We start from the raw sequence: 22,345 nt of genomic DNA on the forward strand, positions 1-22,345 counted from the left end.
CCCCTCATCCCGAAGCTGGGATTGGGGCCACCAGGAGTGCAAGTGGAGCCCAGGGATCAAAGAGGTCAGAGATCATTAGGGACACAAAGTCTGGGTCTTCACCAGGGGCTCCAAACTCAAATGTGAGGGCTAGAGGGTGACGTCAGTGGGTGGGACAGGCCTGGTGGGGCGGAGGGCGAGCTGAGAATGTCTGTTTCCCCTAAGAGGGCGTCTGTGCTCAGCACTAGCTGAGGCGGACACGCCTCTAACCTGGCTCGGGTTGCCAGATCCTGACTCGGTTTTCCAAGAAAATCTGGAAACCTAGAATTTTATGTAAATTCTCCTGATTGGATTGTTAAATATTAAGGGTTGATTCAAACACTTAAAAAACTCTGTGGATCAAGAACAAACAAAACAGTCCTCGAGTCTCTGTTGCAACCTCTTCTCTTTATAATTGTAAGTAAATAGAGTGTTTTTTTCGGAGAAATGCACAGAACATAGAGATGCATCTTGTTAAGAAGCATCTTTATTACCAGCAGGGTCTAGCATCTTTCCCACATTTGTGAGAAGGACAGAAAGACAGACAGAAGGGATTAATAAACTGTCGGAGTCAGGGTATACACAGAACTTCCAAATGATCACTTTTAGGCAGGATCTGTTTGAATATCCACCCTTATACTTTTGAACAATAGGTTTCTTTTCTCCCCACGTCCGTCACCTGGTGGACGAGGCCCTGGTGCAAAGCCTTTCCACAGCAGCACGGGCTGCAGGCTGGGGCAGGGGGCATATTTAGACCCCCACTCACTAGCTAACACACGTCTTTCCCTCTCACCCAAGAAAGCATGTTGGGGTCTAAATAAGTGAGAATGCTAAAAGTATAGGAACGGACTTCCATGGACCTCAATTAAGCTTTTTAAAAGCAAATTCATCACAAACATTGGCATTTTACCTGTCATCAGTAATAGTTCACTTGTGGCACAATGCACAAAGTTCAGGACAACATGGTTAAGAATTTTTTTTTAAGTAAATGGGGTATATTGTTAAGCTTCCCAGATAGACCAGCGCACTCTATCTGTGGTATTTTCAGCCAAGGCATGGTTGCCTGGGTTGACTCCTCCAGCTTCTATATTCACTTGTAGGGAATCAGTTACGAGGATCTCAGGTAGGTATGTCATCAGAGACACGTGGGCTCGTAAGACAGGATAAAAGCAATAAAAGACCATGTTCTCCAAAACAATCAGTGAGTTAGAACCCAAACATTTCCACGTCACTACCTGGCAGCAGGGAGCCCCCACCTGAACTGGCATTTGGATGATGTGAAATCGAGTCCTGCTCAGCAGCACAAACCTGGAAACAAAGGATTCCCATGTTATCCATGTTCTTTGCTTCAGGAATCGATCGGGAAGATGCAGACGCTGAGCACGACAGCTTTCCCTGTTACTTCCCAAGTTAGGATGATCTGCTTCCTTTCCATCCCATCAGAAAATGAAACTTTAAGAGGTGGGGACAGAAACCAGATTCAAGGGAGAAGAGAGAGACAAAGAGGTGACTGGCAATCTGATAAAGGATGCCTCCTGGGGAAAAGGTGTCTGGGTCTTAAAGGCAGACTATGACAAAATGAGAGCAGAAACAACTCTATTTTTTCTAGGTTACCATAGGGAACCAATCTAACCTATTTTACAAGTGGTCTTGGGGGAAATATCTTTAAATAGCTATCTTGTCACCATCCTTTTCATCATCTTCCACGATCACTTTGGGTTGCTCGTCCCTGAGCAGTGTCACACCTGCAAAACAAAGCACAGATCTGCAATTAAGTGCCTCTAATTAAAACAGTAGACAACCTTACAGCAAAGTCACCGTGCACAGGAGCATGGCAACCCAGAAACCTTTTAGTGTCTGCAAAGCCACCTACTAATGGTGCCAACAGGGACAGGGGGAGCTGGGTGGCCTGATTTGGCCTTCCCAGAGGACCTGTGGCTCAGTGAGGGCACTGTTCTGGTTTCAAGAGATGCTCAACTTGGGAGTCAGAGACAACCTTCACCTTCCGTTGGTTCTGCATTTAAATTTACAGCAGTAGGAAGGAAAGCATATGGATTTTGGAGTCCAACTCTTTGCCACTCACTTCATCTGTATCGGGCCAGTTAACACCTTAAGACCTAAATTGTCTTGTATGTAAAATGAGGGCACTAATACATAAAGGGTTATTGTGACAAATAAGAAGTGCATAATAATGCTGAGCACAGTGCTACACCTGTGAGCAACCTAATTTTTGCTTTCCTTCCACGGTTTGCTAGTTTATTTTCCCTTTGAAAAGAACTGGTAAGCCTTGTGAAGTCAAATTAAACACATCTTACTAACATCTAGGGAAAATATTGAGCTGAGACTCTGAACGTGCCATTTCTAAATGTCAGTGCTGGTAGATGAGAAAGTTTACGTGGTTTAGAGCAAAATGAGAAAATAAGGAAAGCGTGGTGACTTTTTCATACAGCTCTATGGCTACAATTTAAAAAGTTCTTCGGGATGATTTTTTTTTCTTCTTTGGAGTGGGGGTTGAAATAGCTTCTCTTCTATGAAATTTCAGGGATGTTGGTTGGTTGTTTTTTCAGCAGCCTCACGAGGCAAAATTTGAAGTTGCGATCCTGATTCCATGTTTGGCTCCACAGCACCTTGTTTTTAAAAGTTCACTGGTCTGTGAAATTCAGTAGCCTGAACACCATTTTCTGGACTGATCAGCCCAGAGAAGACCATCCCAGGAGGTCTGGGCGGTTCTGCTATCCTGTGAATTGTGAAGTGGGGTTATCTTAATCAAAGGCAAGGAAGCTGTGATCCAAGGCCAGCCCTCCACGCGTTCTGTCATTCTCACCGCAGCCAGCCAGTTCTGCTTCCCCACCACGGCCTTGCACCGCCCCCCTACCCTCCTCATAATTAGAGACTCTTCCATTCAGGAAGGATTTCACAAAGATCTAAACTGGAGGGAGGAGAGCCGTGCACCACGAGAGGCCTTTCTACCACACTGGACTCCATTCAACAGTGGCAAATTAATGGAAGCCATGTGTTGATCTTAATGGCTATTCATTCGAGTCAGTCCCTAGCTTGTTCATATGGGTTCTTTACCAATTAGCTGATATTTACTGGAGGAGAAAAACACTGTCAGGAGTCTGGCTGATACTGGGGCTTTCACATAAGTCACATATGAAACACGGTGGGGGGTATTATTCTCTTAGATCAGCCGCATAGAGGGTTGGATTTTTATTTAGAATTCACGCTCTCTTGGTAGGAGAACACAGAGGTAGCTCTGCTGAGCCCCCACGCATTCCATCCTTCCTTTCTTGACATTTTTTCACATTAAACCAAATTCAAGTTGCAGTCAAAGTGGACAAGAACCCTAAACTCCCAGATCCCAGTCAACTTTCTGGGCATTTTGGGTATCCTTGAAACCTAGTCATGCATGATCTGGGCCAAAAAAAAAAAAAAAAGTCCTAGGATTTTGAAGAAGGGAGGAGGCTGTTTAATCACCAAGGTCAGCCCTTTGCAAAGTGGGGTTGGCTTTCCACGGGGACATAGGAGATAATCTCAAGTGGAAAGTGTACTAGCATTTGTATAAGTATAGTTCAGCATTCATTTGAATGTCTTATAATGAAAAATATATATGGTAACTCATCAAAATCTTGATTTCATGGATCTCATTGCTTAGGATGACACTGAAATCAGTAGCATCTGTTCTTATTCTTGATGCTTCGCATCATTGGCTTTGGTCATTTGAAGATGAATGAGGTATGATGAACACCAGCCTGTCTGGTTTCTATCATATCTGATCCAGTCCTGATCCTCACATTTTCCTGTGGAAGGAGGTGTGTTAGTGAAGGAATGTGCTCTAGAGCCAGAAAGCTTTACCTTTGGTGGCCATTCCACTTGGAGCAGGTCACGTAACCTGTCTGAGCCTCAGTTTGTTCATCTATAAAACTAGAGGAAACATAATTTGTCTCTCCCACGGGGGGCGATGCTGCCATGATAGATTTAGGCCAGCATGCTTTCATGCCTCAGCCACACCTCACACGGACCTCCATGAAAGCACCTTCACGTTGTAGGAGTCATTGGACAAGACATCCGTCTTCCTTGCCGCACCGTGAGGCTCCCAAAGGATACTCTAACCCCTAGCACGGGACTTGGAATACAGTTGGGATTTAAGGAGTGTTGGTTCCTTCCCTTCCACTCTCTATGTAGGAAAGTGTAGGGAACTTAGCTGCTTCTTGGAGCTTGGTATGTTTTAAGGGTGAAACCTGTCAGTCCAAGGTCTCTGAGGGCCAATTAGCCTCGCAGCAAGCTGTTCTAGGCCAGGATGGACCCAGAGCACCATCTAAAGCTGCTCACCTGCATTATAGGTGCCTTGGATCTAAGGCAGCCCCAGCTAAGACACCACCGCTCCTCGTAAACCACATCAGGGCGGGTGCTTTGTTCCCAGTGGGACAGAAGAGGGGGGGCAATTTCAAAGGGCACATCAGTCCCCTTTTTACAAGTACACTGTTGAGCTCTGATCTTTAAGTGTTCAAAGCTCATGGGCCAATTTTCTAAGAGGCTTCTCTTTAATGCTTCAGTATTTTTCCTGGTTCCTTTTGCCACAGGCCTCAACTAAAGGCTTCATTTCCTCTTGAGCAGGTCTCGGCTACTCAGATCTGACCGATCCCAGCCCAGTGCTCCCTGCCGTGAAGTCACTTGGCCCTGCAACTGCAGGCCACGCTGGGAGCAAACCTTGGGCTGGCAAGGAAGCCCAAGATGACTCCTCACTGCTCAGAGGAGTTGTCTGGCAGTTGGAAACTGTCAAAGCAGCTCATTAACCTTGGGGATGGAGGTAGTTAGCAAGAGATTTAGAGGAGAGAGTGAATCCTTGTCCAGTCTTCACTTGCCAAGGGCTAATGAGAGGAGATGCCTCTGGAGCGCATTTTTCTGTGAGTTGCTCTCAACACCCTTATTAGAAGCAATGTGAGTCTCTCTGAACATCTGCTGAAGGCTCTATCCTTATCAGCTTAACTAGCATTTCGATTACTGCCAAGTCTTTAGATACTAAAAGGCTCTTCAAAAATAAAGCACTCTAGCTAATATGCTAATAAAAGCTAGAATCATCGAACACGATCTATAATTGCAAATACTTGTGACACAGGGATCTGCTGATTCAAGGAATTCTATAATGTGTTTAGAATCCATGAATACGCAACCCCCTCCCCAACTCTTACGTACTTTGCATTGTTTGAAAAACATTTTTTATTCAACTGGGAAGCTGCTCTCTTAGGATGTCGATATTGGGATGTAGGCAGCCTCCATAGCCAGAGAAACAGAGCTCAACATTTTAGGAAGTTCCTTGAATCAGCAGGTTGCTATGGAGATGTAAACCATTGTGGCTAGAAAAAGTCTCACCTTTAGAAATGGTTTGACTTATCTCAAAAAAATACAACATTGAAAAGAGAATGGAGGCGAACTAACATTTTTGGAGGACTTTCAATAAGCCAGGAACTGTGCTACATGCTTTATACACTTTATTTAATTATGTTAACAACCCTGGGAGACAGATTTTATGGTTCTCCTTTCAGAGGTGGATGAAATGAAGGAGACTTATAGTTCCTTCCGCATAGGTAGGAGCGCCGGTAACCTGAGTTGCCCAGGGTCACAAAGCTAGAGTGGAGAAGAACCAGAGATCAAAGCGATGCTTTTCTGACTCCAAAGGCCATGTCCAATGCTGTGTCCTAAGGTAACCCTCTGTCCGTAAATATTTTTGTTCCTCTACCACGTCTTCCTCCAGAAGGACTTCAGTGAAAACAAATACAAGAATCAGCAGAAAACAGTGTCTCCTAATGGAGAACTTGAAACTGCCGAATCATGATTGTTAAACAGAATATCGAATCAACAGATTGAGCGCTGCTGTCTGGGAGGGACTGGGCCAGAGGTCAAGGCCAACACCAGCAACAGGCCAGCTCTCCTGAGTTCATCAGGAAAGTCTCTGATGTAAGTCAGTGTAAAGGACAGTTACAATAACAGCAACACGAGTAAGGCCAACACTAGAGGAGAGGGCGAAGTCTGGGGATCTGCATGCCCATGTCTAAAACAGAGTTAGTTCGTAATAAGCAAGTTTCACTTTGGACTTGGAAGGTCTGCTGACACAGACTTTAAGCTGGCTGAGTCTTAAAAGGTGACTAGAACGTGGACAGAGGCAGAGCTGGGAGGAAACGTGTGATGGGTTGGAGGATCAGTACAGCTAGGAGCGCCTGTAACCTGAGAAGCAGGACGGAGGCAGGTTCAGACCCTCCCAACAGGTCCTTGGTCCGCTTCTCCAGACAAGTGCCTCCTTATGCGCCTTGCCTCCTTATGCGCCTTGCCTCCTTGCCTGTCTCTTCTCAGAAATCAGTAGCCCTGTCTGCACCCCTGACTGCCTTTTCATGATGTCATCTGAGGTGTCCTTTGATTTTTTCTTCACTAAATGAAGCAATGGGAAAATACGGTTTTATAATAGCAACCAAATCTCCTCCCCAAAGTGTCCCTTCTGGATTGCTGTAATGCTACAGGTCCAAACGGCATCATGGTGCAGTGAAAAACTGCTCACAGATGAGACAGTTCTGCGTCAGAGCCCCAGCTCTGTCACGTAATCGTGCTTGGTCACGAGCATAATTTAATCCACTTTCTATCCTTCCAATCATCCCATCATCCATTAGCTAATCAGCCACCCATCCATCAAGTTCATCAACAGAAGACTTTAGAGTTACATTCTCTCTCAGTAAAGGGAGATGATAGCTACTTTATTGTGTTATTCAGTTGGTTTTTAAAAATCAATGAGACATACCAAACCTAGTACCTAACATTTAACAGGGTTTCAGTAAACATTAGTACACTTTCTCCTCAGCCACTCTCCCACCCCCAACTATCTATATAAAACACACACACACATGCACACACACACTCCGTCTCACACTCTCGTCATGAGTGTACATGTCTTATTCCCCAACCTGTACATAAAATTCTCAGGGACAAGACTACACCTCACACACTGGTGGCCTTATGGCATGGGGTTGTGCACACGGTTCAGCAAGATTTTTTGGTTGGATTTGACACATACTAATATAGCTGTCATTATCTCTGCAGCTCTTTCTCTGCTTCTCCCTCTCTCTCTCTCTTGCTTTGAGGATTTGGTCAATATATCCAGGTGTCTTGGGAGAGTCAGCCATCAGCCGTAGGACACATGACTCATGGAAGGCTGGGGAGGAGGGTATTTAAACTTCTTTCAAGGACCCACTGACATTTCTATTTCATTAGCTCAGTGAATTTGACCAGTTCTGCTGAAGCATGAGTTATGCTCTGATCCTCACCCATCTCCAAGTCAGCCCCAGGGGAGCTGCCAATGAAGGTAAACGTGAAAGGCAGCAGTAAATTCTGTTCCTCCCCTGAGCACTTCTGTGAGACACAGATTGCTGGGCTGGGACAAAGGCCATGCCCATGGCACCTCCAGATGGTAAGGCTCTTGACCTGTTCCCATCGCCCCCTGCAAATGCCCTGCACCAGCTCTTTTACCTGCTGCGAAGGGGGACACGTGCAGGGCAGGTGTGTCTTTTCTCCTTGGCTTTTTCTGTTCCAGGTCAGTGTTATGAAGAGCTGGACTCATTTTGCCCTTTGGATGTCTCTCTTGGACATCATATCTTTCAATTAAATGTTCTGAGAACACACCTGCATAGTTAGGGGAACAGAGGGAGAAACAGGGTCAAATACGTGTATCCTAATACACAAGGTCATATTTGCACATACACCTGGTGATGGCAGTCAGTATGTCTTTTCAAACTTAATAAAAGCAGTTTCTTTATAATAAGAATTAGCATCGACTGAGGCAACACTAGAGAACTTCCTCTATGCAAAGGGTTTTACATGTCTCATTTCATTTTAGCCCCACCAAACCCTGAAGGATTTAATATGACTACCACCATCACTGGGCTGTGGAAAGTGAGGCAAAGACAGGAGCCCAAGGAATAGAGCCCGGGTTTGTCTGCCCCCAAAGTCCATCCCCTTCATAGCAACGGATCATTTCCTGTTCCACCACTACGTGCTACACTCTCCAATGACTTAAATTGTTCTCTACTTCCACCCACCTGCCTCGTCCCCTCTCTTCTATGCGTGAATGTTTTCTCCATCATTTACAAACTCTCTAAATACAGTCTCCTGTATACATTCACACTCCACAATTCACTGCCCAGCCTGAGCTCCCGGGGTCCTTATCTGAGGACCCCCATTATGATGTTCCTTCTTCCTGCATATTTCAGCTATTTATGTGTTTCTTTTATTTCTTATAAAACTGAAAGAAAACAAAAAGGTCCTACTGTCTGGCACAGGGAACTAAATTCAGTATCATGTGATAACCAATAATGAAAAAGAATATGAAAAGGGATTATAAATATATGTATAACTGAATCACTATACTGTACACCAGGCATTAACACAACATTGTAAACCAACTATACTTCAATTGAAAAAAAAGTGGAAAGAAACTTCCTTTCCAGAAAGCGCTGTGTTCTGTTTGTTTCATATCCCTCCGAATGGGTTGTGAATAGAGAAGACGTTAAATAAATGGCCTAGGGGGAAGGAGTAAAGGAAATAAGACAAAACTTTTGGAAGCCAGAGAATGTCACATGTCACATGCAAGGTTGGAGAGACTCGTTAGCTGTTCACCAAACCGTTTCGCTTTTCTCCCGGGCACGCAGCTGGGCGGCATCTCTCAGCCTCCCTTGCAGTCAGGTGAGGCCTGTGACTGAAGGACACGATGTGTGCCACCTGCAGGTCTGCCAGTCCTCCGCTCTGTCTGCCCCGTACCTGCTGGATGCCCATGCTCATGGTGACTTTAGAAGCCATGTACGGATGATGTCCGAACCTCCCTCAGCTTGAGTCCCTGAATGACTGTTTGGAGCAGACCCTGCCTCCCCCACCCTCAACTTCCGCTGCTGAGTGAAAAGTAAACTTGTATCGTGTTACCCGCTAATCATTTGGAATTTATGTTATAGCGACTGGCCTTATTGTAACTAAGACAAATGCAGAGATTGTACCAATGATTTAAAAACATCCAAATATTTAAGGAAAACAATTGTAAGGCCAACATGATTAGTGGCCAGCGGTTTTCTTTCACAAATGTGCAAACTGACCTCATTGTCCGTTACCTGGTATGAAAGGTGGGATGTGCAGGGCCGGTGTATCTTTCCTCCTTGGTTTTTTCTGGTCTGACTCGACATTCAGGGCGACTTGTGCATTTTTGCCTTTTCTTGGCTTCTTTTTGAGCTCACAGTCCTTAATAAACTGGTCTGAAAGATCATCTGATTTTGACAAGATGTAAAGAAAAAAAGACAATATTACATAAGTAAGGGTCCAGTCACAGACTGGGTGGTTTCGTTACACATGATGAGAAGGATAGAAGTCATTTGGTCTGAAAAACAAAAGTATGCATTTATCGTGGCCTCTTTTACAGACGACCTTGCGTGCGTGGATACATGTCATAAAAGGGAAAACTAGAATTCTGTAAAACTCCAAATGAACAGAACTCAAATGGGAGGGATAATCAAGGCAAAGAGGAACTATGAAACACTGTTAAGCAAGCCACAGAGTGGGTGTGAGTCACATTGCTGATGGGAGAACGGGTTCTCGGTGCCAGATGCTCCTTCGCAAAATCCTTCGCTCAAGCCTTGCTCGCGGTGGAGAGCCCCAGGGCCAGTGCGCAGCCCGGTGCTCTCCTTGGTCTTGTAGTGAGGTTCTCAGTCTACTCCTGTTCTATGAAATTGCACTATGTATACAGCACTGGACTATATGCTTTTAAGTTTAAACGCACACACACCAAAAAAGGAGGCGAGAGGGGGAATGTACTGAGTACTACTTACATATTAGGTGACATCACATCATTTTAGTGTGTGGGATGGACCAACGCCTTTTCTGGATCATCCAGAGAAAAGCTGTGTTTCACTAGCTGTTAAATAGTCGCACCATCCTGAATGTATTATCTCATTTAATTCTCACACCATGCCCACGAGGGAAGGTACTATTATTACCCCTAATTTGCAGATGAAGGAACTGAAGGCGAGCTAAAAGGCTGAAGGTTTCACTGCTGGCAGGTTATGGCATCAGGCTGAAAACCAGGCTCTTGGGACTATGTATCTTAATGCCTGGTTGAAAATGTAATTTTAAAAATTTATGACCACTTAGCACAGTTAATTTCCCCCATATTATACAAACTGTGGACATTTGTTGAATGAATGAAAGTGGCTCAGAATGGGTGCTGCCCAACTGTGGGGTCTCAGGCTAGCTATGGACCAGCCAGGCGTCACCATTCAACCCGGGGATGCAACTCGGGGCCCCGTACAGACAGCGAGACATTTCCTTCAATCCTGACATTTACTTTAATTCCACTTTTCCTCATTTTTGGAGAAATCCTGAATATAAAATATCTTGATGGCAAATGGGTAGAGGGGAGAGGCGGGGCGGGGAGTCATAACCAGGCGAGGCATAAACAAAGGCTATGAATATGCAAAAGGCCCATCCATCAAAAGTCTGAGTGTCTCATTTTTAGAAATGGGTAGAGGCAGAAATGTTTCTGGTATTTTCATTACAAAGGTTATGCAAAAAGTCAGTTCTGGAAAGGAAACAGATTGACAATAAAGCAGAAAAAGGCTATTTAAAATTCCGTCTTGATAGGCAAAGAGAGATATTTGAAATATTTTATTGGCACTGCACATGGGGTGTAAGTGTGCCGGGAAATACTGGAAACAAGCTATGCAGCCACATTCCATTTATTGCCTCAAAAATGCTCTGCCTGGGACTCTGTCAGACCCCAAAAAGAGGACAATGCCTTTTCTCTCTCTTTTTCAATTCCAATGAACGTCTCTCCAGTGCTTCTGCTAATATTTACATGGCAGACCCCACAGACCCATGGCTATTTGCCTGTCCATCTGGTGTTGGCTGTCACCAGAAGTCACACACTATCGGGTGGCAGGGGGCCTCCCTCTGACTTGCTGGCAAACCAAATGGCAGAGACGCCCCCTTTCTGACTTCCACCACTGACAGCCACACTGGACCATTTACCCAAGTGGCCACAATGAGGGTCGAGCTTGTCCAGTCTGTCTTCGGAGAGCTCGAGTGGCTGCATTTGCTCAGTGGACATCATCAAAGGAGGGCTGCTGTGTGGATTTCTTCTCCAGCACTACAGAAGGAAAGAAAGAAGCCCACTAGTATGTCTTCTGTTCACTCACTCACTTATTATATAAGTAGACCTCTTGAGCACTTACTATTATGTTCTCAGTTCAATCCTATTTTTTTAAGTCAGCTTATTTTACTTAGCTACTAGAAGTGCTAAATTTATGATTCAAGCCAAGATAAACGGATCTGACACACAGGCACACACACAAACACGCACACAGAGATTTATCAGTAATTGTCATGTATCAGATGTTCAATATTTGCCCTTTTTTGTGAGCACTGTAGGAATTTCAGAATGAACACATGTGTAGTCTGAATTAGAACTGAGTTAGCTGAGAGTTACAGAAAAATCTTGATTAAACCATGCTTATTTTTTTTCCTCTGTTGAGTTCTGCAAAATAGGATTATGCCTACTTTACAGATGAGGAAACCGAGGATCAGAAAATCTAATTAATTTATTTAGTCACACATCAATTAAGTAGCCAAGCTTGGATCCAAATCCATTCCTGCAGACTTCCACTGGACACCCAAGACTTTTAAAACAGCAGTACCTTTGAATCCGAATTGAACTAGGCTTCTGGTTTTTCTACCATTACATGCTTTTAACTACAAAGTAATGAGACTTCTCTATCAATATAACAATGGTGGTAGAGACGTGGTAGGAAAAAATCTAGGTCTTGAAGTAGATCTTTATTATTTTCTCCCTAGAGATTTCTGGCATTAGAGAAAATCTGTTTCCCCTTCCCCCTCCTCCCATCATCCATCTTTCCTAAACCACAAATCCATTGAACTTTCCAGAGCTATTATTTGTAGCCGTTGTCCAGGAGGAGTAGAAATTCAGAATGGACATGTGTCAGGTCTGCAGGAGGAATGCATTAGTTGAGATTTATAGGAAATCTTCATTAGGGTCTGCCTATGTTCTGCTTCTTTTAGATAATTTATTACTGCTGTCCTACCACAGCAAGCATGGTTGGAGAGGAATAAGATTAAAATGACCCTACTGCTCCTCTTTTCTTGAGATTCCTGGATTACTGGCATGCAGATGAATACCCAGATCAATTGTGTTAACATTTCAAGCTCATAGAATTATTTCAACTCAATTGTCTTCTGAGGAATAAGTCAGTGTTCTCTGGGAAGGCTGGAGGGGCTCTCCTGCTACAAGCTGAGATCATTGCGTAGCAGATGGAGCCATTAACGGATTACTTGAGCCGGCTTTTAGTGTCATTCTGAGCAGACCGACTGTGCTGAGTGACTTCAGCAGAAATCAATTCAGACCATTGTTTTTAGTGTTTATATAGAGACTGCCAACTCCCTGGGACCATAAGGAAGTATGCTGTTAACTTTAGTGGCCGGTCCCTACCTGCTTGCGTTAAGAGGAAAGTTACGGGACTGTCACTCTGGTTGAGAGGGCTCGGTGCTGAGGTCTGGTGGCAAAGTTACAGCCCCAGGTATGGCCTGTGCACCTACTTAATCAACCTCCTATCTCTTTGGGCAGAAGGTCATGGGCTCTGTCATAGACTTTGTGCTGAAGATGAGCCCATGGAAGATCTAGTCAAAATATTCATTCTCTAGAAGAAGAAACTGAGACTCAAAAAGCTTAAAATGACCTACAATTACTTGCATGCTTAGAGTCAGAAATCTCATTTGAACTCAGGCCCCCTACCTTCTGCTCTCGGTCCTATCTGGCAGGAGCACCCCTCTCCTTCTCTCCAACCCAAGGTAAGCTGTTCTTTGTACTTGGATCACATGGCTGCCCCTCTGTGCTCAATACCTAGATATTCAATTTGAATCTGAGCTTTAGTCAAACAGATCTAGGTTAAATCTCAGCCCTTTGACTACAAGCCCTTTGGCTTTGATGGAACAGCTAAATCTTCACGACCCAGTGAGGGCAGATGGAGCTCAAGTGCAGTGTAACCATTTTTGCCCTTCCTCCCTGCAACTTACAGCTGCTGTGATAGAATTTGCCAAGGCTAGCCTCTTTGTGGTGCACCCACAGGCTGGCACCCAGGGACATATGTTCCTCTATGCCCCCCATTCTTGGCCTCAGTTTTCTTATCTGTAAAATAGACATAATAGTAACTACCCCGTAGAGTTACTATGAAGATTAAATAGGCTAGCTACATGCTTTGCACACTGTAGGCACTGAGTAACTGGCAGTCATTGTTATGTGACTTTGTCTGCACCTTACTAGGTAGCTGGCTAATGAAGACCAGCTGTCAAACTGAAAAAAATCTAAAACTCATCGACTCTCTGTTTCATCTAGATGTTGAGCCATGGGAGGGCCAGCCTTCATCTGAGCAAACTGGCTTTCTCGGTACTGGGCTTGAGAGAGAGGAGGCTGCCCGTGGGAGATGAACTGTGCGAGGATCAGAAGTCCCTGGACAAGGCAAGTATACCCGGTGATTAGTCACAGAACTGACACACACTTCCTCCCCAGGAGAACACCTCGTGTCTATGGGGGAAACAGCACTGTTGTAAATCAGTGTGAGGGAAAGAATGACGGCAAGCCTCTGCTTGCTAGGGGCTGAGAGATGACTTTCACACCTGGGATTTTACAATACAAAAACACCTCGTGCTGGGCAGGAATGTGTTTTGCCCATGGGATTAGAAGAGACTTTCAGCATAGATGATGTCATTACGATTTTCTTGGCGGAAAACCTTCACACAAAGAAAGGAACAAGTACTCGGAGGAGAGAGATATTTGGAGTTTACGGTCGTCTTATTAATGATTGTCATTTTACCTGCCTGTTGAGTGTTAGTATGAGATGACCCTCTCCCCCGACCCCCTCTGCTTTTCTATCCTCATTGAGAAGGAGTGTTCAGACACTCGAGCCATTGTAAGTCACGAGCTGGTCTAGCTCTTGAACCAGGAAATGGAATATTTCTATTCCTAGTCCTGACTCTGCCCATGCATTCCTCTCCTTAATTCAGTCTCCACCCCAAGCACAGCAAATGGATGTTGCTTTTGCCATGCTGCCCAGGGACAGTTTCCTCACCTCCCTCAGCAGCTCGCTGTAATTTGGGAACTTTCTGAAGCATCAACTCTTTCATACCCAAACGCCTGGTTCCCTGGGTCTTCAGATTCTAACCGAAGGGCTAGGGACTTAAGAGATGCTTTGGGGCTATCATATAAACTAGTCAAAAGATTTGCAACCCTTAAGCATCCTCTTGCCACTTATTGGTTCAGAGTGGTCTCTGAATTTTAATACTCACAGAGTGACAACTTGGACGGCCACCGTGACTGTCAGTATTGGCCCGCCCACCCATTCATGAAAAGCCTGAGGCCATCTGTGCGGTGGAAATCAGGACACTTTTATTATATAACACCTCCAGAGGGGTCTCAGGAAGCACCAAGTCCATAGGCATCACATCACATCCACAGCAAAAATATGAACATTTGCACTAAGTCACATAAATAAAGACTACAAAATGATTCACACCTTTCTTGTCAGGTTTTGCTACCAAATGAGTTTATGTTGAGCTCAACAACAACAAAAACTTTGGGTTTTCAGAGTTTTTCTGATTTCTCAACTAGAGAAGAAAGGGTTGTGGGTCTGTATTATTTTTCTTATTGTTGTTTGAGAGAATGTGGGCGGTTTGGTGTAGCATATACAAGAGGCCAAGCGATGGCATTTCAGGGGTTTGAGGGTCTTCAGGACCACGACGCTAAACTCTTGAAATTCCGCTTGCTGAATCTTACATTCCTCTTCTCAGAGAGACATTTGCAAACACAAATACCACTGGAGAGGAGATGCATTAACTGATGTCACAATATATAGGGATTATTAATGGCAAAGGTCTCTTTCTCTTTTGAGAATGGGACCTGGAGGGGAACTGGGTGCCGGGGAAGGAGGCTGGCTAGGGCAGCATGTCTGAGCAACCTGCTGAAATCGAGGATACATTTGAGGGAGCCTGCCTCCTTCACTAGCTCAGAGCTGGTTCCTATTTCAGGAGTGCTACTTCTTCTGCTAAAAAGGATCGGTCAGTTCAGCTTGAAGTCATAAGCTGGTCTGGGCATTTTTGTCCTTGCTCTTAACACTGAGTAGATTTCCCAGTTGGGTGTTAGAATAGGTGGTTTAATTCATAGGCAGAAAATTGTTCCCTGACTGTAAGCATGTGGTGCTGTGAGGTAGTATGAGGTAGAGACAAATGTTTGATTGCTTATCCTACTCTCTAACTGGGTGAACTTGGGAAGGTTATATGTCCTCTTGGAAACTTAGTTTCCACATCTGTGAAGTGGGCATGATAGTGGCTCTTCTCCAGGGTTGTTGAGAGTGTGTCAAACTCCCAGCCCAGATCCCAGCACATGCTACCATTTTAAGAATATGACTTGCTTTCTTTGCTCTTTCAGTCCTCACCTTGTAATTACGTGTATACCTAAATTGACCCATTGAATCACTTCCTCATCCCATTTCTGACCTTGATGAGATTAGAACAATCCAAGCACAAAGCAACTTGCAGAAACACCAATTTCCAGGTCTTGGGAACATAGTAATACTGATCTTCAAAAGTAAGGTGACACTTCGCTGAGTTGTGTGATATTCTAAACAATTTCCCCAAAGTAATCAAGCCTGGATTTATTTGATGGAATAAAAAATCAGAAGGTTATGTCCACAGCCCAATGTGGTGTCTGGTTAAAGTACCCTCTGGTGATATAAAATTCATATCCTTTGTCAAATCTTTCTTTAACCTGAGGACTGAATTCAGGTCAAAAAGTACCACATTTTAAAGTCAAAGTTTTTCATTTAGAAGACCTAAATTTGCAATATTCCTCAAGGAATGACTTTTACTCAAAGTAGGACATAGAGAGGTTTTTTGATAAGGACACTCTCAACAGCCTTGGGAGGTAAGCCCCTCCATGCTGCTGTGTGCATACGCAGATACACCGGTATTCATTGTGAAACTTCACAACTTAATTTGTGAAGACTCTGGTTCTTGCAGAATTCCGGACTACACTTCCCTTGGAAAAATGACTTGAAAGTGGAGACTCTTTCTGCTCCCCTCCTCGCCCCAGCTTTGTCTTGCTCCAGAAAGCACACTCCTGCCCAGCAGATACCCCTCCACACCCCCCCACCTCCAGCTGCAGCCTCTGTCCCAGCAACCACAAAACAACTTACTGGAAACTGGCTTTTCTCACCATAAAAGTTCTCAGAGTAAAGATCCAAAGCACTTACCAGTCAGTGCAGGTGCCGAGATGTGAAGGCGAGTGATGGAGGAAGCGCTTCCTCCCTGAAGCTGGGCCGGCTCCTCAGTGGCAGTGTCTGCTGCTGCCCGGCTCCAGCTCCTCTTATCAAGGGACCAGCTGCCGCTGTTGCCATGGGGATGCTCTGTTTCTCAGGCGCCAGGGCAAGGGGGATGGAGAGGGAAAGAGGACTCATCTTGCAGTCACTGCTCCCAACTGCAATAATTGTCCATTGCAAAAACCGTGCACAGAGCAGTGCTTTGAGGACCTAGGGTTCAAGGCCGGAGAAGTCCAGACAAACCAGCCGGGTCCTTTAATCTTCATAACCACCCTATGCAGTAGATTTTTCTGGCCTGACTTTGCAAATATGGAAGCTGAGGCACAGAGCTTAAGTGACTTGCCCCAAAGATGTCATAGCTAATTTTGACCCTCAAATCCAGTTTAAATTCAGAGTACTTCTACTTACTGTGGCTGCCTCTGAGAGTAGGATCATGATGAGAAAAACAATCATAGTAGCAATCGTTGATATTTACGTGAGGCTCCCACACGCCACGCCCTCCTCTTTACACACAGCCACCCTAACCCTCATAGCAGCTTTGCAAGATAAGCTGCTGTCATCATGCCCATCTCACTGAAGTGCAAGCAGAGGCCCAAGCTCTCGCCATTAGTAAATAGTGAGGCTAGGGTCTGAACTGGGCATCGAAGGTTAGAGTCCGTGTTTTGAACCACGTTGCAGTCCTACTCATCAAAGACAGAGATCGAACTTAACAAAGACTGTAGCTCTCACCATACAGGTGGGGTGTGGAGGCCAGGAAAGATTTGCTCCTTCAAAGGAACTAAACCGAATACTCTAATATTCGGAATCCACATGCACCCCGGGAAAGGCTTAGGGCCAAGGAGTATTTAAGCAATGTTGGGGGTGGGGGTGACATGCTGTCCGGTGGAGAGGAAGGGTCTGTGTTTCCCGTTAGCTCCCTGGAGGAAATGTCCTGTGCTGACGGGAGGAGTGGAAGTCTGTGGTCACTGGTCTGGGCATCATGAGCATGGAGGTCAGTCTGGGAGGTCGGGTAGGGGCCAGCACAGACTGGAAGGGCTTGAGGTCCCTGAGGGGAGTCAAGAGGCCGCCCCCCACTGCTGCCCTGGAGATGGGGTCTCACAGAGGAGGTGTGAGTGCTTTCCATCCATGCTGTTTTCTTACCTTCCCAAGGCTGCATGTGTGTGGGTCCTGAGAAACCCCTCGTTGGCCTCAACGACGACCTGTTAGTTACCAGCACTGAGTTGGTTCAGGCCTCCCTGACATTTGCCAGCATCCAATAATAAAGCCAGAACCATAATAAACTCATCCTGAGGTTGACCCTTAGGGTTAGAATTTCTTCAGAGACTGTGGTAATGAGTCAGGAGGGAGTAGCGTCCCTGTTTGATCCAGCTTGTCTTGGTCCTCATTGGAAACTTTAGGACAGAGATGAGGCCGCTGAAAGGTAATGCTCCTGGCTAGGAAGGGAGAACCCGGGGTGCTGAGGGAAAGTCCCTAAAAGCAGCTCCTGGTTCCAAACTGACTGCTTTATCCTCTTATCAACAGCCTTGTTGGCCAATGGATTAGCAGCATCTTTATTTCCAAACTTGAGTGGAAAAAAATATACTTTCTTCCTAGACTCTTTAATTATTTTAAAATATTAAACCTTTTTGAGATAATTGTAGATTATCTCAAGAGGTTGTAATAAATAATACAGCGAAATCTCCTGTACCCTTTAAGCAATTTCCTTCAGTGCTATCTTGCAAAACTATAGTATATCTCAACCAGTGTATTGATATTGATACAGTCAAGATACAGAGCCGTTCCATCACCCTAAGGAAGCCTCGTGTCAGCCCTCCCTCCCTCTCTTCCTAACTCTCTCTGCCCCTATGCAATCCTTAACCCTTGGCAACCACTGATCTCTTCTCCATTTCTGTAATTTTGTCATTTCAAAAATGTTACATAGCTGGAAGTGTACAGTATGTAACTTTTTGAGTTTGGCGCTTTTTTTTCCCCCACTCAGCATTATTCCTGGTGATTCATCAAAGTTATTTTATGAGTCAATAACTTGTTCCTTTTTTATCATTGAGTAGTATCCCACGGTATGCACCAAAGTTTAACCATTCACCTGTTGCAGGATATCTAGATTGTACCTAGTGTTTGGTTAGTACAAATAAATCTGTTATGTGAGTTAACGTACAGGCTTTTGTATGAACGTAAGTATTCATTTACCTGGAACAAAGCCCAGGAGAGCAGTTGCTGGCTCATATGGGAACTGCATGTTTAATTTTGTAAGAAACAGCCAAACAGAGCGGCTACACCGTTTCATATTTCCACCAGCCATTTATGAGTGGTCCAGGTTCTCCACAGAGTTGTCAGCATTCAGTGTTGTCACAATTTTTTTTAAGTCATTCTCATAGGTGTGTAGGGTTATCTCATTATGGTTTTAATTTGCATTCCCCTGTTGACGAATGATGTTGAATATTTTTGCATGTGCTTGTTTGTCATCTGTGTGTTTCTTTGGTGAAATGTATATCTTTCGCCCATTTTCTAATTAAATTGCTTGCTTGTTTTTTACTGTTGAGTTTTGAAAGTTCTTTATATATTCTAGATACTGATCTTTCTTTAACAGAAATATATTTTTGCAAATGTTTTCTCCTAGTCGATAGCTTGTCTTTTCAAACTCTTAACAGAGTCTTTTGTAGAGCAAAAGTTTCAAGTTTTTATTTTGTCTCATGTATCATTAAATTAACTTTAAAGCCTATAAAGCTGAGATTATTTCTGAGGGCCTTCAGAGAAGCAGAACAGTGTTAGGAATTTTAAAACACTCTTTTGTCACTGAATTTCCCAAGTTCAAAGGAATTATTTTCAAAGAGAGCAGAATTCTTTATTTCCCCCTTCAGACAGACATGCGCACTTCTCCCAAGCTCAGGTTGCTGGTGGCGGTGGTTTTTTCCAGGACTTTCTATGCATGCTTTAATTGATTATGCCCAACCCCCCTTTTAAGGCAGATGCAAACAGCAACTGAGCTGGCAGATGGTAACGTGAATCTGTACCTCGGAGAGTTCTAAATAACAGCCACATATGTGCAGTGCTGAAGTCATAGACCCCTGGCCTGCAGCGCTCCCCGCGTAAATGCAAGAAGCCACTGTGTCTGTGACATGATTTGTAGGTCCAAGAGCCCTCTGACGTGTGGCTGAATTGGCCTCTGGCTTCATTCCTGATGGATGTCTAGCGGTAACTAGCTTTAAGTGAATATATTTTCATTTTAATCACAAATATTCAATCTTTATGAATAAGAATGATCACAGTGATGGGCATTTTCAGACAATTTATTTCAGTCAATAACCTATCAAATGTGCACTTGACATATTTGCCTTCCAAAATCAATCCAAGGCAGTTTCTGTGTTGATGGGTGACGGCTCCAGCTTTTCAATTGAGAGAGAGAGAGAGAAAAAGAGAGCACTGAATATTTGGAGGCTGGTTTTATCCCAGAGATCTTGCTGGGTCACTTTGGTTACCTCCTTCAACCCTCAGAGAGGGGAATTACGGCTTCAGATCAATATCTTCTGGTAAATAAGTGTCTATGTCTTTGCTTTGGGCAGCTCTGAATACATTTTAGCTCTTCGTAACAGAGGGCTATTTGAGTTAATCTGTCAGAAATTCTGGTATCATTTATTCTCATCGGATTGAAATAAAAACATCGAACACATTTAACCTTCCAGAAATTGTCAAATACTTAATAAGTGCTTATTGAAATAAGAGGTAGCATTATTAATTCATTTGAGATAATTGTAGATTCACATCAATTATAAGAAATAATAGAGAGGGACAGGTGCCTTCTATGTTGTGCTCAGTTTCCTCCAGCGGTGACATTTCGTAAGACTACAGCACGATAATCACAACTGGGTATTGTCATCCATATAGTTCGCTTCTTCTGATTCCTCCAGTTGTGTGTGTGTATTAAGTTTCATACAATTTTAGCTTCTGTTCAGGTTCGTGTATCTACCACCACCATCAAGATACTGAACACCTCCATCACCACGAGGATACCTTGTCCTCTCCTATAACCACACCCGCCTCCCCACCTCCCACTCCTGTTCTCTTTGCCCCATAACAACCTCAGCAGCCACTAATCTGTTCTCTGTTTCTATAATTTTGTTCTTTCCAGAATGTTATATACAAGGAATCCTACAGTGTGTAACCTTTGGCATTGGTTTTTTCCACTCAGCATAATTCTCCGGAGATCACTGTGTGTATCAGTAATTCCTGTTCTTTTCTATCGCTGCAAAGCATTCTATGGTGTGGATATACCACAGCTGGCTTAGCCATTCACCTGTTGAAGGATATCTGGGCCAACTTCAGTTGTTATTTATTACATATAAAGCTGCTATGTACACTTATGTACGGGGTTTTGTGTGAGCATAAGTTTTCATTTCTCTGGGATAAGTGCCAAGGGGTGAAAATGCTGCTCTGCATGGCAATTGAATGCTTAATTTTTTTTATGTGCCACACCTTTTATTCCAATCACCTCTCAAAACACTTTCAATGTGGCGACAACTGAAAGAACACATACACCTGGGAATGAGGCGGTGCATTGCTTAATTTTATAAAAAAATCTCCAACCAATTTCCTAGAGTGGTTGTATCTGCTTACAGTCCCACTAGCAATGTGTGAGTGCCCTAATTTCTCTGCATCCTTGTCAACATTTGATGTTGTCACTATTTTTTATTTCAGCCATTCTAATAGGTGTGCAGTGGCATCTCACTGAAGTCTCAATTTGCGTTTCACGGATGGCTAATGATGTTGAACATCTTTTCATATACTTAACTTTCTATTCGCATATCCTCTTCACTGAAGTGTCTCTTCATGTCTTTCGCCCTTTGTTTAATTAAACTGACCAATTTTTACTGCTATGTTTTGAGAGTTACTTGCATACTCTAGATAGTTGTCTTTTGTTAAGTAAGTGGTTTGAAAAGGTCCTCTCATGGTCTAGCTTATCTTTTCATCTTCCTCACTTGGGTTTCACAGAGCAAAACTTTTTAAATTTGATGAGTCTAATTTGTGTAGTAGATTCTCCATTGAAACCATTTGGGCCTAGACATTTCTTTTGAGAACTTTCAAATTACAAATCCAAAAATTTCTCTACAGGTTCTAGGGTTATACAGAAGACCTACTTCATTTTGGTTGAATTTTGGTAGGTAATGGTTTTCAAGGATTGGTCCATTGCTTCTAAGTTATTGAATTATGAGCATAAAGTTGTCACCTTGTTTTCTTTCCAGTGGCTGCAGGATATGTAGTAATATTTTTTATTTCATTCTTGATATTGGTAATTTGTATCCTATCTTTTATTTTTGTCAGTCTTGTTAGTGGTGTATCAATTTTACTGATTTTTTTTCCCCCAAAGAACCAGCTTTTTGTTTCACTGTTTTTCTCTATTGTTTTCCTATTTTCTGCTTCATTGATTTCTGCTCTTACCTGTATTATTTTCTTTTTTTCTGCTTGTTTTGGATTTATTTTGTCCTTCTTTTATTAGTTTATTGAGGTAGGAACTTAGATTATTGATTTGAGAACTGTTCCTTTCTAACGTAAGCATTAATGATACAAATTTCCCTCCCAAAACTTCTTTAGCTGCATCTCATATATTTTGAAGTGTTGTATTTTCATTTTCATTTAATTCTAGGTATTTTCAAATTTCTTTGGAAACTTCCTCTTTGATGCAATATGTTAGGCACAGCAGATACAAAGGCAAATAAAACAGTGTCACCACAATCTCAAAGTCCTTTGCATGGAATATGGCGGGGCAGATGGCCAAGGACTGTCAAATTCCCAAAGTTGGAAGACAGCAGCAACTATTTACCCACCCTTCTGAAAGAGAACAAAAAATTACAACCTCTCTGTAGGAACAGTGTTATATCATTTCAAGAACTGCCAAATTTTAAATAAAACTTTGAATTATCGCTGCC

General features: G+C 43.6%; 1 protein-coding gene across 1 annotated transcript; it reads right to left on the reverse strand.

Annotated features, from left to right (window-relative positions):
* Positions 1-1,597: 1,597 nt before the first annotated feature.
* PPP1R17 (protein phosphatase 1 regulatory subunit 17) lies at positions 1,598-11,174 on the reverse strand. The gene is made up of 4 exons (XM_006201869.4): positions 11,071-11,174; positions 9,162-9,314; positions 7,534-7,686; positions 1,598-1,763 (listed from the first exon to the last, which is right to left on the reverse strand). Exons 1-4 carry the CDS (start codon positions 11,150-11,152, stop codon positions 1,684-1,686), a joined length of 468 nt encoding a protein of 155 aa, XP_006201931.1. The 5' UTR covers positions 11,153-11,174; the 3' UTR covers positions 1,598-1,683.
* Between the last annotated feature and the right edge of the window lie 11,171 nt (positions 11,175-22,345).

The sequence above is a fragment of the Vicugna pacos genome, chromosome 7, assembly GCF_048564905.1.
Source record: "Vicugna pacos chromosome 7, VicPac4, whole genome shotgun sequence".
In the NCBI taxonomy this organism is placed as follows: Eukaryota; Metazoa; Chordata; class Mammalia; order Artiodactyla; family Camelidae; genus Vicugna; species Vicugna pacos.

Excerpts from the sequence above, each read along its gene's own strand:
- PPP1R17 (XM_006201869.4), bottom strand. The coding sequence starts at position 11,152 with ATGATGTCCACTGAGCAAATGCAGCCACTCGAGCTCTCCGAAGACAGA. Across the intron at positions 9,315-11,070 it reads CCCTCATTGTGGCCACTTGG|ATGATCTTTCAGACCAGTTT; the intron begins GTAAATGGTCCA and ends TGTCAAAATCAG. Across the intron at positions 1,764-7,533 it reads CGTGTCCCCCTTCGCAGCAG|GTGTGACACTGCTCAGGGAC; the intron begins GTAAAAGAGCTG and ends TTTGTTTTGCAG.